Here is a 17,193-nt window from a genome sequence, read left to right on the forward strand (position 1 = left end):
TTTAAATCAGTTACAGAGTTTAATGGCTGTGATAGGAGAAAACTGATGATGGATCAACAACACTGTAGTTACTCCACAATTCTAGCCTGAATGACAGATTGAAAATAAGGAAATATTCCAAAACATGCATCCTGTTTGCAATAAGGCACAAAAGTAAAACTGCAAAAAGTTATGGCAAAGAAATTAACTTTATGTAGTGAAAAGTTTATGTCCTGATTACAAAGCATTATGTTTGGGGCAAATCCAGCACAATATATCACTGAGCACCACTCGTCATATTTTTAAGAATGGTGATGGCTGCATCATGTAATGGGTATGCTTGTCATCGGCAAGGACTAGGGAGTTATTGGGGGGCTAAAAATAAACAGAATAGAGCTAAGCACAGGCACAATCCTAGAGGAAACGCCTGGTTCACTCTGCTTTCCTACAGACACTGGGAGACAAATTCAACTTTCAGCAGGACAATAACCTAAAACACAAGGCTAAATATACACTGTTGCTTACCAAGATGTCATTGAATGTTCCTGAGTGGCCTAGTTGCAGTTTGACTTAAATCGTCTTGAAAATTTATGGTAGACAACCAACTTGACAGAGCATGAAGAATTTTTAAAAGAATAATGTGCAAATATTGTACAATCCAGGGGCGCAAAGCTCTTAAAGATTTACCCAGATAGACTCACAGCTGTAATCGCTGCCAAAGGTGATTCTAACATGTTTTGACTCAGGGAGTGAATACATATGTAATCAAGATATATTAGTGCTTATATTAGTGTTTTTATTAAAATTTTATGTTAGAATTCTTCTTCCACTTTGGCAGTACAGAGTATTTTGTGTAGATCATTGACAGAGAATTACTATTAAATACATTTTCATCCCACCTTGTAACACACATTTTTGGGGAATAAATCAAGGGGTGTGAATACTTTCTGAAGACACTGTATATACTACAGTATTTAATTTGCATATAGCCCGCCCATCCCACTCCCCAATATACCAATTTGTGCCACACATAAGTGAGAATCCTACATGCCAAGTATAGATTGTGTTTGTTACAGGTTATAGAGAAGAGCAGAAGCTCTGAACTATCCGTTCAGACCCCAGTCCTACCTACCTACCTTCCTACCTACAGGTTATGGAAAATTTGCTCTTTTAGTATTTCTTCAGTAAGTTTCCTCAAGGAGAAAGCCTCCACTTCTATGTCAAAGATAATATAACTAAAACACTATAACAAATACTACAGTGATGTCTGCCAAAAGACTACAGTAAATCCAATATTATACCACAGTCCGCAAAAACACTACAGTAAATACTATAGTATAGTACATTCCGCATATACACTATATTAATTACTACAATATATACTACCATTTTCTTTTACTACAGTATTTATACAATAGTTAACTGTAAATACTACACTATACTACAGTAAATACAAAAGTATCCACTACAGTGTTTTTGCGGACTTTAGTAAAGTCTGCAAAAACACTACAGTGAATACTAGAGTATTTATACCATTGTATGCTATAGTATTTGTTCATGTGGGAATGGAGACGACTGTCATATCTTACAGACACTCATTATATTTCATATCAATGGGCATGTGCAAAGTCCCCCATTCTTGAAAATAGCAAAATCCTTTTCCAGAGGCTTATCTAAGATATATTTAATATTCTAGACAATAAGGAAAGCCCATGACAAGAGCTAAATGCCATCTCCACTGATTGTGGAGTGGAATGAGGTAATAGCAGTGGCATAACATAGTCATGTTGCCATTTCAGCAGCATCTGTGCATTTAGCTGTAAGCTTCCTATAATTAACATTTGCAGCTGAATTTGATTTTAGCGTTGAAACATTTCAAAATGGGACTGCCCTGTGGAACAAATCAACAAACATCAGCATTACATAACCCAAAGAGCACTGACTCTCTGTCTTGTCCTCCAAGGCCTCCATTCACCAGAGACAAATGATGCACCAGAAATAGACTTAATGGAAATTCATTGATTTAAAAACCCAAACATGTGCACCATATGTACAGTCAGGTCCATAATTATTGACACCCTTGATAAAGATGTGCAAAAAAGACTGTAAAAAATAAAGTATACAAATACTGAGCAATATTGTATGCTCAAAAAACGTCAGAATGGTCTGAGATCCCTCCCAACGTGTTCTCCAATCTCCCAAAACATTTTAGAAAAAGGCTCAGTGTCGTTATCCTCACAAGGGAAGAACGCTAGAGTACTGTAAACGGGTAGCAATCATTTTGCCCCTTATCTTTTTTAGATTTTTTTGTATTACTTGTTAAACAAAATCCCTTTCTCTGAGCAATTGTATTAGTATAAAATAATATAATATCCCAATTCTTTGAGCATACAATATAGCTCAGTATTTGTATAATTTATTTTATACAGTATTTTTTGCTCATCTTTATGGACCTGACTGTATACAGTATGTCAGGTATTAGCATGTCATGTCATTTTCAAGGCAGGCTATAACTACTTACAATTGAATTCTGGCTTCAGCAATTCAGCAAAATAATTCAAGTTAGTTGTGTTTTCATCTGTGATTCTCTAGACTGTTTATTTCTGGGAAGGAAGGAAGGAACGTTAAAAGGCGGGAGGGTCGTGATACTATTTAGACACAGACCTATTTCCTCCCATGCCTCACTGTTCCCAAGGTATCTTCCAGTTCTGTCTTACAGGCCAGGCTTTAACCACTTTAGGTACAGTAGAATTCCAATGAAAGTTAGCTTTACCTGAGTCCATATAACACGGTGCCATCAGGATGCAGTCGAATCATACGGTTCTTTACTGTCACGCCATGCAGAAAAGACTTCTTGTCGTTAAGGAAGTAGGTGTCTGGGAGCCACAGCTGGTCCGCCACGCGGTTATCCAGAGTCAGGTTGAGGGGCAGCTCAGCGTATGCCAAACGCTTGTCTCGCCAACTTTGCTGGAAATACATTGTGATGGTATAATCCTGTGAAAAAGGGGAGACAGCACTGTCAGATTGAGAAGAACTAGTTGTTATGCATGAACAAAAGCTCAAACTATGCGAAGTACAAGTTACCCCTACTGTACTTGCCCTATCCAACTCCAAGCTCCAACTATGGGAAGTCCAAGTTACACCTACTGTACTTGCCCCATCCAACTCCAAGCTCCAACTATGGGAAGTACAAGTTACACCTACTGTACTTGCCCTATCCAACTCCAAGCTCCAACTATGGGAAAGACAAGTTACCTCTACTGTACTTGCCCTATCCAACTCCAAGCTCCAACTATGGAAGTACCAAGTTACACCTACTGTACTTGCCCTATCCAACTCCAAGCTCCAACTATGGGAAAGGACAAGTTACACTCTAACTGTTAACTTGCCCTATCCAACTCCAAGCTCCAAACTATGAAAGGACAAGTTACCTCTACTGTACTTGCCCTATCCAACTCCAAGCTCCAACTATGGAAAGGACAAGTTACCTCTACTGTACTTGCCCTATCCAACACCATACACATACTACCATTACATGTATTATCATAATCATTATGTGCACAGAATATCAGAAAGCGCTAACAGTGATTTTCTAGGATACAATGGAACCATAATGAAAGGAAAGACTTACAGGGAAGTGATTTAAAGGCCAAGTTAAGATTAATACGTCCTCCGATGACAGTACAGTCCTTCTGAATTTTGCATGATAAATGCTGCCAATTATTCTGGGAACCTCAGTGTCCCGAAATCTCAATATAATTGTCTTAAAATACAAGTGAACCATAATGTACGTCACATATTATAAGCGGACTGAGAGCTAATCTGAGTGGTTATTCAGATGGACATGACCTACATTCTCTCAGTCTTACCCTATGAAAAGGCTAGTCCATATTTTCCATAAAAATATATATATTTGCAGCATCCTGAAAAAATATAATTAAATGAAATGTTTTTTTTAATGAAATATTTGTTTTTACATGGCTTTTGTCTGATTGCAATTTTTTGGGGTGGAATTTGTTATTCTTTTGCTATGACTATGTTGGCTTGCTGACAAAGTACAAAAATGAACAGCTAAAATAGACAAGTTATGGTGTTAGACATAACACACATGTTGAGATTATCACGAGTTTTCCAAGTTGAGAAATGTTATATTGTTTTCACTCTGTCTTTGTTCACCAGAAGTTTGTTCAACCTTTCAGCTTTGCACTTGATGCTGCCTTCTCAAATGTCCAGGGAAACCAAAATAACATACAACATAAGCTAAAACTTGCTGTGTCTTTAAAAACACAGGAGTACAAAATAAAAAATAAATCAAGATTAATAAATCAAAGGGCCTCACTTGCATGTGCTTAAAAATAAAGAAAACAGCTAGATACATTAGTGACTACCTCTAACAAATTAAACATGATATCTGCTGTCTCTTGAAACTGGATGAAAATCCTCTAGTGACCCCAAATGGCAATGTTGTAGGGAGAACAAACCCAACAGCAAAGCTCTTCTGGCTTGTGGGTGGAGTGAACTCTGAGTGTGACTGTGCCCCACTAAATACAATTATATATTTTTTAAATACAAGGGAGAGGAGAGCGACAGAATGATGTCATTGCTGAGACACCAGCCATATTGTCTTCTTTAAGGATGTACAAGACTGTGCCTGATTTCTCACTGCTCTCTAATGAACACAAGTTAACGCATAATATAATCAAGCAAAACAGATGCACAACATGTCTATGGTTATCTAATGTTGGCATGGGCAAATATGACTGATTGAAATGGTATTGTGTTGCAAACACTCAAAGACCCTTGGATCCTTTCTTGATTTCTTGATATTACTATAACTCGACTATAGTCTCTTGCACATTGTTAGATCATCTTCATGTGGTCAGATTATATTATTATATTATTTTGTGAATAATCAAGAAATCAAGAAGGGTCCAAGGGTCATTTAATTAGTTAAATTTGAGTGTTTGTAACTAGGTACCTGTAAGGTTCAGCTTTTCTTTTCTTTGTCAACCTTGTGTCCTTTTTCTTTGTGTTCTTGAACGTAGCCCTGTCTTTCATTTTTGTTCATTTATTTCACCTGTGTTCGTTTCTCACCTGGTCTCATCAGCTCCCTATTAAGTTCAGTTCTTTCTGCTTATATGGTTGTGAGGTATTGTTTGTTTTTGACTGCCTACCTGTGTTTGACCATTGCCTGCCTGTGACCACGATTCCTGCCTTCTGCGAAGGCTTAATAAACATCTGCCGCGCTCTGCGTGTCAATCTACACCTCTTTCTCCCTGAGTATTCATTACAGTACCCTTATAAATAAGAATTGACACATTGAGTCGATGTACTGTATAGACAGTGCTACTGTAAGAGAAGGGGTTTTGTAACTCACCATGTTCACCTCTGAGATGGAGTCAATGCTAGCGATGTTGATGCTCATTCCTACGATGACTGGGGCACCTGAGGGAACACAGGAGGCCGTGCAGTCACACACAAACTTACACAGATTATTTACACTGAGCCAGAAATACACTTTTGGCATCTGTTTTAAAAAATAACGTAGGAAAACAAATTCTCTTCACATGGTGGGCTATCTCAGTGAATTATCATGATATTACGGCATGTACCATGATATAACTATTTTTTTGGGATGCATTATGCATTAAACTAGAACTGGACATTTCTGATGTGGGAGAGAGTATCACTGAATCAAACATTCTCTGAAAACTGTGGGAACAAGCCTCATATGAGCAGGAGCAGGCCATTGATGGTAGCGAGATAGACAAGAGGAGACACAGGAGGAAAACATGAAGGAAACAGACCAGCATTACTTAAACCTTGAACCTATTTACCTTTCTCATACAGTATGTGCAAAGTGACCAAAAGGGTGGCAGAATAAAGTGGCACAAAAAGTCTAAAATGCAGAGGAGGCAAATGAATTGTAACATCCATTTTTTGGGAGGAAAGAGTGTCTCTTTAGGGTCACTGTGTTTAAACAGCCATATAAAATCGGACAAAATCTTTCTTTAATCTTCATAAAATTTGAATCTATATGACATTCAGGTACACCATGCTAATTTCACGCTCAATATTCTCGCCCCCTCAAATCATGTAATCGTATTATCTCATCCTACCGCTTTCTCCTTACAAGAAACTGAAACATTAAAGTGAAAGGGATGTCAAAGTGTGTTGATATTCAGCAATGTCAAAGAGAATAATTAAAGGAAATGTTACTTCAGTTTTAGTTACATTCAGATATAACTGGCCTTCAGTATAAAGTGGCCTGGATTCTATAACGGACTGTAGATCTGTGTTGAGTCGGTTAAAATAACAAATTAAAACGGCATTATGTGCGTGCACCTGTGGGCCTAGTCATAGTAAATGGCAGGTCAAAAAACAAGGCTTACAATTATCCACATATACTGTATACTCAACTACTGTGTATGACTCATTTACTCAATTTGGCCTTTGTCTTAGTAGTGAGGAGTTAGTCAGCCCTGTACAGAGCCTTGCCCCGGGGAGTGCGTTAACCTTCGTTAAAATCAAGGATATTAGAAGAAACCGGTTGAGAGACCTTTGCTCCCATAAGAAATAGCAGTTGTCATTGTGTATTCGTCAAAGCTAATGTTGAATCTTTGGTTTTAAGAAGTGCTGTGCTGAACATGTGACTGCAGGGCGCGAGAAGAGTGCGCATCTTGTGTATAATCTTGTGTTCAATTAATAATTGATTTGAAAATGTGTGCATATTTAACATAAATTCACCTGTCCATATACTGTTTATGCACCATCTAAAAGGTTCATAGGTTGTGTCAAAGAGTGATGCTGAAATAGTGCCATGGTCAATGTGCCACAGGTGGCAGATAGCCTAGCGGTTAAGAGCTTTGGGCCAAAAGGTCGCTGGTTTGAATCCCCGAGCTGACTAAGTGAAAAGTCTGTCAATGTATGCTTAAGCAAGGCACTTAACCCTAATTTCTCTGGATAAGTGTGCCTGCTCAATGACTAAATTGTACTTTAAGAGCTCTCTGTCTAGAAGATGTGGGCATGTGCAGGCAATTGTTTTGGAAAACTGCAGAAACATACTGACAGTACTGACACTAAAAATATATTCTGAATGTCACTTAACTTATGAATATCTCTGGATAGGAGCATCTGCTTAATCAATGAACATACATGAGGATACAGTTTATCTGCATACAGTAAGTTGGTGTTAGAAACAGAATGTAGCTAAATCTGTAACCATGAAAATGGATAGGCCTACACATGTAAAAAATGTAAATAAAAAAGGCATTTTAAACGTTCTAGAAGTTGGGCTATTTCATACTGTAGGTTTTTCACGTTCATGACATCTGCCGATAATTCATGCAGCGCCAACTTTATGGGTCAAAGCAAGGACACCCCCCTCCCCTCACCCCAAATGTTCACTCCTTGATCTGTAAAATAAATCCAAAATCTCGGCACAAGGGAAATGTGTCACCCTCAAAATGAATTCATTAGCCATTTCCTAATTAGCAGACCACTGAATCATGATGATCAGGTGAAGGAGAAATTAAGTGTAAGCCCAAAAACAATGACCAGATGCACACGGAAAAAGCTGAGAGTAACATCCAACCTTTTGCTCACAGTCACAGATTTGCTTATGAGAAACAAGCTCCCTGCAGGCTTTTGAAATGGCTGGCTTGCCACCAACAGCAATGTTTTTTTAGTTGCATTAATATTTCAGAGGGGGTTTACACACAACAGGACAAGTGCTGCAATGTTGGGCATTTAACAAAATAATCTCTCAAACTACGCCAGGCAAAGGAGACCCATCCAGCAAAAGGTGTTCCATCTTCCCTCCAGAGAAACAACACACAGACAAAGAAACAGAGAGAGGACTGTGGGAAAGATGTACCTAAAAATATGGCTACTGTAACTGCATGTCAGAATGCCATTCAATTCATTGCCTTTCAATTTGTGCTCATTTTTCAAGGGAGTGAAATTAATCTTGAAAACAGTGATTTTCAGAGTCTGTGTAAAATTCCTTATTGTTGTTTATGTGTACTCTCTTTCCTTCCTTCAAATAATCTGCAGATGACTCCCGGTCCAGCCTACTATGGAACAATCTGACAATTACCATGTTTCTCAAAATACTGGCACTGAAATATTAACCAGCACAGCACTTGACTTAGAGTGCACATCTCTCCTCTTTTTTTGTAATCCTATTTTCTTTCCCCCTCTCCTCCAACTCCAGCTGCCATGACAAGGCAGTCCACATCTCTCTTCAATGCCCTGCAGCTTTGTCATATTCCCTGACCCATCTCTTTCTGAGAAAAAAAAATCTGAAAATGTGGGGCCATTTTCCATTGCGCTTTGTGAAGGCAACCAGTAACAATTTTCCCCAGAGATGTCAAAGTACATTCGTTCGCTGGTTGTAAACAGAAAGCACCAGGATCTCTCTCTCTTACTGCATATGTTGTACCCTGCTTCAATGAAACAGAGGGATCCACTTTGCCACCGTGGCTTTCTCAAAATAAAAGCACTTACCTGCAGATGCGCTTTTGCGAGCTGTAAGGAAATATCGCTTCAGCAACAGCAGCCCGAGAGGCTCAGATATGTCTGCTTTTATCAATTCACGTGTTCTCATTGGAACACATTTCAGAAAATGTGGTATCTTAAAATAGAACAAGCAGGATATTAAATCAGATAATTATGTGTTAGTGTGTGGGTGTGCGCATCCATTTGTGCGTGCTTGTGTGTCTGTGTGTGCTAATGTGTGTGTGTGAGTGAAATGGGGATATAACAATGTCCAGAGCCAAACCCAAACTACTATTAGCAATTATCCCATCAGAGTGTGTCAGCACTTTCCACTGCTTTCCCAATAAGCCGCATCTAAGCCACTGACTGCTGTGACCTGATGCTGTTCGCCGACATCAAACTCTGACCTGATCTCCCAGAGTAGGGACTACTTCCAGCTGAGTCTCATAACTTGCCGGGTATTGACGTGGCACATTAAAGGAATGTGGAGTATAGAAAAGAGCCTTTAAAAAAGTCAGGCTTGAATCCAACTCCGCGTCCAGCATCCAGGCACTTCATCTCCTGATCTTTGATTGTCTGCCAGTCTCCTCTCTCCCCTCTGATCTCAGCACATTCCCCCTGCCAAGGAGGGCACAGCCCTCTGAGGAACCAAACAAATTCTACCACTTGGCCATAGTCTTAATTTAAATTTTGAACAGAAGAAGAATGGATATTCTTAATCCGTGGTTTACAGTTGTTTATCCCAGAGTCTTTGATAGTGGCTGTGAGTATCTGATGCAGCTATTGGCATAGGTGGGTGGGGTCCCTATGGCAAGAAGCATAGTAAGTGCACAGCCTGTAACTCAGTTTAAATTCGTCAGCACTGAGGTTAGTATCGATGTGAAGGCAGACACAGACAACAACATTAAAATATTTACCAATCCTGTCAGCAACATTAAAAAAAGCATGAGTACTGTACTTTCAAAAATATTTCTATAACGCATCTGCAGTTCACTAACATACAATGATAAAACAGGAAGAAAATATTAGCACTCAATTCCTGTGTCTGCCCCTGAACAGGAATCATCTATGGACAGCACCAGTGAATGAGAAAAACCTGTTTGTTTGTCAATGGAGCTGCTGCATTGTAGACCACTCCAAGCCATAGCACACAGATTCCTCACACCTCTCTGCCTTTCTCTGTTTGACATTTTGCCTCTACACTCTCTACTTAGGTTGTGCTCTTGGGCTTCTCTGAGCAGATCCACTGCTTCCTCAAAACCTCAGTTATTTTCCTACATTTTTACACTCAGCAGCCTGATGGCCCCATCATCTGTGTCCATATTTAAATGCCAAAGGTGAAGCAGGTGGCACCATGGAGTGCCTGGGCTTTATTAACCCTTTACTCTCGTGGGAATTGACCTATATGGATAGGACTAAATTGAAATGTTTCTTATGGAAGAAATGTGCAAAACATATGCAAAACCACGGTAGCAATTGAAAGGAAAGAGTTTGGAGATAATGGGAAAAGTTTTAGACTAAAGGTGAGGACACAACAGTTCACCTGACACAAGACTGAATCCAAACATTACACTGTTGATTTGATTTTCATTTTACATGTGGGATACATTTTGCCACATTTTTTGATAACAAAATCTCAAAAGACTCTCGGTAACTTACATTCGGTAACTTAATGAGACTATTCCTAGAAAATATGGGGTAGGTGCCGCATAAGACAAATTAAATGGATTGTGGCCACACAGTTCCTAAGTAATTTCAATGCACTTTTATGACTAAAAGAAGAGTCTTCAACTATAAAGTGTTTTTTTGAGCTTTCCTAGCTGTGCTGTTGAGAAACTAGAGCAAGCACACTTGTAGTTGTTAAATTTGGAACACATCCCCGCCATCACACAATTACTGTTGTTGTTTACGCAATCCAAAAACGCTCCATTATAAATCGCAATCTGGGTCAGGTGGGCATGATTTGAAAGCTTGTTCTATTGCCAACATGACGAGCTATGTCACTTTAATAACTCTACCAACACTCTTACCATATACTCAACTAACCGGTTGCCGCCCCCCGCTCCCCCAACAGATTGACTCATGCTGTACGCGTACGCCCCTGTATACAGTCTCGCTATTATTATTTTACTGCTGCTCTTTAATTACTTAATATTTTTTTATTACTACTCTTTAACAGCTGTCAGTCAATATCCCACTATCAGAGCTGTGAAGCGCAGAGCCACAGAGCTCTGAGTCATGTATAGGATGATACTGTTACAGCCACAACGTTCAATTTAGGATATTATCGTGCCAAATCTAAAAATTTCAACCTTGAATATGGGTAGGAGTGTAAAGGGTTAAACAGAGGGCTCCGTCCCTGGAATACCTCAGGTGGATGGGGCCTTTAGACTGGCTCCCTCTTCAGGGCCAACAATCCCTTCACAGTAGTTTTATCCCTGATTCGGCAGTGTTTTCTGTCATACAGGTAAAGACGATAATAATGATCTCAATTGTATAACAGTAGGAGGTTGGGACGGAGAAGGAATCACTTGCAGTAGGTACAGTATATCTGCATGCTAGAAAAAGCTGGTTTCGCAGTAGCTCAGGTAAGATTTATGATCCTAATTATCTAGTAGGGTGTGTCAGCTAGCTAATGTGTGAAGTGTAAGAATCATGTTGGTGATAAGAATTAGACGTCAGGACTTAACGTGTCAGTACAAACCACACCTCCCACTACGGCCTGAATACGCTCACAACGTAATTTGCTTTGACTACATTTGTAGGTCGATATGTGCATTTGCGGGGCCAACAAAAAAGAAAACCAAGCCAAGCGTCAAGCAGTACTGCTCCCTAAATTCCCTTTCTCCTCTGTGTCTCACTCACTCAATTGCATTCTGACCGCTCCCTCTTACAATGAGTCGCAGACACAAGCTCCATTAGGCCTACAAGAATAATGCTTATAGAAACATATCTGACTGATGGGATACACAAGGTCCCATTAGGCCTACAGAAATAATGCTTATAGAAACATATCTTGATCTGGATACCACAAGCTCCCATTAGCTCTACAGAAATAAATGCTTATAGAAACAAATATCTGACTGATGGGATACACAAGCTCCCATTAGGCCTACAGAAATAATGATGCTTATAGAAACATATCTGACTGATGGGATACACAAGCTCCCATTAGGCTTACAGAAATAAATGCTTTATAGAAACATATCTGACTGATGGATACACAAGCCCATTAGGCCTACAGAAATAATGTTATAGAAATACATGACTGATGGGATACACAAGCTCCCATTAGGCCTACAGAAATAAATGCTATATAGAAACATATCTGACTGATGGGATACACAAGCTCCCATTAGGCCTACAGAAATAAATGCTTATAGAAACATATCTGACTGATGGAAACACAAGCTCCCATTAGGCTACAGAATAAATGCTTATAGAAAACATATCTGACTGATGGGATACACAAGCTCCATTAGGCCTACAGAAAATAATGCTATATGAAACATATCTGACTGATGGGATACACAGCTCCCATTAGGCCTACAGAAATAAATCTATAGAACATATCTGATCGATGGGATACACAAGCTCCCATTAGGCTACAGAATAAAGCTTATAGAAACATATCTGACTGATGGGATCACAAACTCCCATTAGGCCTACAAAATAATGCTATAGAAACATATCGTACTGATGGGATACACAAGCTCCCATTAGGCCTACAGAAATAAATTTTACTAGAAATATACATATCTGACTGATGGATACACAATAATACTCAAGCTACAGAAAAATAATGCTTATAGAAAACATATCTGACTGATGGGATACACAAGCTCCCATTAGGCTACAGAAATAAAATGCTTATAGAAACATATCTGACTGATGGATACACAGCTCCCATTAGGCCTACAGAAATAAATGCTTATAGAAACATATCTGACTGATGGGATACACAAGCTCCCATTAGGCCTACAGAAATAAATGCTCATAGAAACATATCTGACTGATGGGACACACAACTACATTCCTTGCCAAATGACGACAGTTCATGACAAATGCAAAATGGACTGGTTGATTGAAGTAGGGAATTATTGGATCCCGTCTATTTTCCGCTRAGGCTACTTTGCGAACTGCTAGTGCCATTTAGAATTGGTTAGCCTAGGGCTAGGCTATAACCCTCCTAAACATAGACACTAGCAGTTTGAAAAGTTCACTGAATATATGAAAAAAACATTTGTTTGATAAAGACAAAGAGCTTATTTTCATTTGAATCATGAAGCCTAGGCCTAGTCACCAAATAGATGTTGTGGCCATAATTCATCATCATGCAGTGTCCAATGTGGAATTGTCCATTTAGACAACTCCAAAGAATAGGCAGAATAAATTAAATGAAACGTCTGTATATGGAAAATAACCCTGAAAAAATTGTCTTTCAACTCGCCAAATTGAGCCACGTTTCAAATGATCACTCTGAGAATAACTGTTCCAGACTCGCGAGATGCGCATCACTCGCCACTAGCAACGTTGAAATATTTTGTTATATTTTATTCTGTTATATTACATCATGTTTTTTAATATAAAATAGGAGTGTCTTGACTGCGATAGGGGCTCAGGAAATAAGAGCGTCTTGTCTGCAAAATGAACAAAACAAGGCTATGCCATTGCACAGACATAGGCTTTAAGCAAGATCCACTGCCTGTTTGAAGACTGTGTTCCATAATATCACCAGTTGATATTACAGTTTCAATGAATCAATCTTAAATTGCACAATTTTTTTGGGGAGTGAATATACTGTATATGGGGCAATTTAGCAATTAGGATTTGTTATCTGTAATGGTTATGATAAATTAGGCATTGTGGCGCACTGTTGGCATATAGATAAATGTGCAATTTTTTTCTGGCCTTCTGTGCAAAAATTATTGTTGCAAAACCATAAATATAAATTCCGTGTGAAGAAACAGTGTAGAATTGAAGGAAATGGTTAAAAATATATCAATAATTACTGTTGGCACCCCCACAAAGTCAGGAGTCCATGGGTACATACAGTACACATACAGTACACATACAGTACACATACAGTACACATACAGTACACATACAGTACACATACAGTACACACCATGAAGTGCCTTCTACTGGCTTCTACCTTTCTACCATCTGTTTTGCTGTTGATCACCAGAAAAGGACTGTGTTGTATTATGCCTTACAAGGAATACAACTATACATAGGGGATTACTTTGAAAGGTGTCATCTCACTGCTATTTGTCAGGTGGTGTCTGCAGTAGTAGTCTTTCGAGATGATCAGGATGTTGATGTTGTTGCACTTTGGCTTTGTGCCCATTTCATGTTACTCTGGTGTAATTGCATTACTTGTGAGGTTTGTGTCGATCATGTTATTCCATGAATGCAGTCAATTGAACACTGAAAACACATTTGCTGGATAACGCCATTGCACAAAAAATACCACTCTGCCTCTGATATAAAAAACGAATAATTGACTCATTGCTTAGCAACAGAGGGTTCCATGGCAACTGCGAAGCATTCTCACTATAACATTACAAGGGAAGCACGGTGCTTTACATACATTGTGTTGAATTTGCACTCACTTTTGTGTTCAATGGCCACTGCTGTCATAAAAGCTCCTTCTTGAGACAATAAACCAATAAACCTCCATGCTGTGTTGCCATGCAATGCTTTTTATGCATCAAATGTATGACTTTAAAGTTGTGTGCCAACATGCATACCAGTGGAGGCTGCTGAGGGGAGGAATGGCTCATAATAATGGCTGGAATGGAGTCAATGGAAAGGTATCAACCACATGGAAACCACGTGTTTGATGAGTTTGATGCCATTCTATTGACTCCATTCCAGCCATTATTATTAGCCATCCTCCCCTCAGCAGCCTCCACTGATGCATACTCTTCCCGAGACATAGGCCAAGGGATTGAATATCCATCATACCTGATATTTGTCATCATCAATAGATTGTTGACATTTCCAACATGTGTAGCTGGAAGCTATGAGTCATAATTAAGGTTTGGCTCGTTACGCTTTAATAGTCATCAGAAACAGCCACACTATCAAGACCACTGTGGAGACGAACAACGGAATCCTATATAATTAGTCCACATTGTCTTTTTTCATTGTGCTTATTACCATGATATATTGGTTAATATTATTATTAGTAGCAGTAGTGACAGTCGATGCAGTAGTGAAAGCAGAGGTGTATTAGTATTGACAACTGTGCTACATAAGTGGAGTTCTCAATGTATTCCTATTTACACGCTGGAAAGCATGTCTTCAAATGACTCTCCCTCATACATTCATTGCTTTCCTCAACCACTTATGGTAATAGAACCTCCATCACCAACACACCTGTCGTTGAGAAGCCCCTGATCTGCAAGCTACAGGTGTAGGATCTTAATTAGATTACCCTGTTGTTTCAGGAAATGTCCTGCACAGCAGGAAATGCAAACTTGTAGTGCTTTCAAGGTTTCTAAAGCTTGTAATTTCTACTTACAAATTTCAGACTTGATTTGCCTAAAAACCAAAAATGTATCAACCTCTACTAAAATGTCCATTAATAATAATCCACACAATAATTCACATTTCCTGTTGCTGCAGTATTATTTTCCTGCTGTGTGAAACAGGCCAAATTAAGATCCTGCATCTGTACTTTAATCTGGGTCTGGGAAAGCAGACCAATGACTGCATTAGTAAACCAAAATACTACATTGTCTCATCAGAGCCACAGAGATCAGACATACAATTAACGTAACTAATGCTAATGAAATAGCCTTCTGAGTTGACATGATCGTGGATGGATGAAGGGAGATCATTCCACTAGTTATATAGTAACGTCAGACATAGAGGGCACAGTGAAGACAGAGTACATGAGAAAGAGAGAGGGAGAGAGAGAAAGAGGGACAGAGCATGCAGAAGGACACCGGCCCCATCCAACAAAACTATCCAATGACTCCAGAAAGCTGAGTTTCAGTAATGAGATGGGCTTTTAAACATGCTTCCTGGCATTGGGGCTGGTGGCATCAATCTCTGGGTGCCGTAAATGACATTTCTTTCCTTGTTTATCTATCTAAACAATTGGATAGCCGCATCCCGCCCTTGGCCGGTCCCTCCCGGCCCGCTCAAGTACACATCTCCCATCAATCACTGGGGGTGCAAAAAGGGCGTCACTGGGGGCATGAGGAGGGGAGTCGAAAAGGGGAAAAATGCCCTGCGTGCAAGATGCCTTGACAGTGTGCGACTTTTGGTTTCTGTACTTCGCAGAACGCTGGGATGCATTTGGATGTAATTTCCATCAGCGCTTTTTTTCTCTCTCCAGTTCAAAGTTGCTGAATTTGAAGATGAAGCAACTCTGATCGCCTGCATGCCTTCCCTCACACCCTGCCCCCCATCCCTGCCCCCCACACCCTGGCCACATCCCTGCTCCCCACCCATGCCCCCCATCAATGCCGCCCACACCCCTTTTCACCTTCTACTCCCTCTGCAATAAATAATTTGCTGTTCTCTCGTCATCAGGATAGATATCAATCCTGCACACACAAACGTCCATCCTGCTGTTCTGACAACTCACTCGTGTTTTGTGCTGAATGGGAATTCATTCTGCACTGTTACAGTCGGCCCATCATTTAACATGTGGAGACACACCAAGAACAGATTGCCTCCAACATGCTAGAGGTGTTGGGTGAAATTTGGAGATCGGAGCATCATGGGAAAATCTGTAAAAAACATTTAAGGGCTGTTGCCGATATATGAAGTTCGTACGGATGGGCTCGTATGCATTAAATACGAGTCATGTTTATAATGAACACACTGCAAAGCACGGGAATAACTCTCTCTACACACTATATGTAAAGAATACATGTTCTGTGGGAGCCATTCTGCTTTCATAAACAGACTTGAGGGGGCGTGTTTTATTGGATACTGTTACAGATAATATAGCAAAGAAGATGAACAGCAGCTATTATGATAGCTAGGCCTCACCTTCTCAGATGGAAGACACGATTGAATCTCATAAACAACTTTTGCATTCGGTCAGTGAGATGTACATAAATACTGTACTGTACTGAGCATCAATGTCACTGCAATGACTGTGCTGTTTCATTACTACATTTACTGCTCTGCCATTACAAATGAGATCAGGCTGCAGCTGGGACTCATTTGGGCTAAATGGGGAATGAGATCAGTAAAAAGAGGGTTGCGTGTGGAGGAGGGGGACTGACTGGTGGCCGTGCTCTGATGCCATGGCCGAGGGGTGAACTGGCACTGAGAGTGTTGGAGTGTGTGCCTGGGTCACCCATAGTGGGAGCCCAGGTGCTTATGGTTATGGCTGAATGATGCGTCTCAGACTCCTACTCCACATGGCTGGAGGCCCTCACTGCGCGCCACACTGTACAGGATCATGGAACTGGTCAGTGGACTGGAACCAATAACACTAATGGCCAGGAGCTTTACAGTAGACTGAGACCAACCCACAATTCAGGAACTTTACAGTAGACTGAGACCAACCCACAATTCAGGAGCTTTACAGTAGACTGAGACCACCCCACAATTCAGGAACTTTACAGTAGACTGAGACCAACCCACAATTCAGAAACTTTACAGTAGACTGAGACCACCCCACAATTCAGGAACTTTACAGTAGACTGAGACCAACCCACAATTCAGAATCTTTACAGTAGACTG

The 17,193-nt window shown here is 39.9% G+C and overlaps 1 protein-coding gene across 1 annotated transcript in view; it reads right to left on the bottom strand.

Annotated features, from left to right (window-relative positions):
• Positions 1 to 17,193, bottom strand: part of LOC111964147 (gamma-aminobutyric acid receptor subunit beta-4) — a 45,419-nt gene that overhangs the window by 15,651 nt on the left and 12,575 nt on the right. The window contains exons 3-4 of the mRNA XM_023987896.1: positions 5,357 to 5,424; positions 2,753 to 2,973 (exon numbers count right to left, since the gene is read on the bottom strand). Of these exons, the coding sequence (XP_023843664.1) occupies positions 2,753 to 2,973; positions 5,357 to 5,424 (289 nt within the window). The remainder of the gene's footprint in view (positions 1 to 2,752; positions 2,974 to 5,356; positions 5,425 to 17,193) is intronic.

The sequence above is a fragment of the Salvelinus sp. IW2-2015 genome, linkage group LG5 (assembly GCF_002910315.2).
Source record: "Salvelinus sp. IW2-2015 linkage group LG5, ASM291031v2, whole genome shotgun sequence".
NCBI lineage: Eukaryota > Metazoa > Chordata > Actinopteri > Salmoniformes > Salmonidae > Salvelinus > Salvelinus sp. IW2-2015.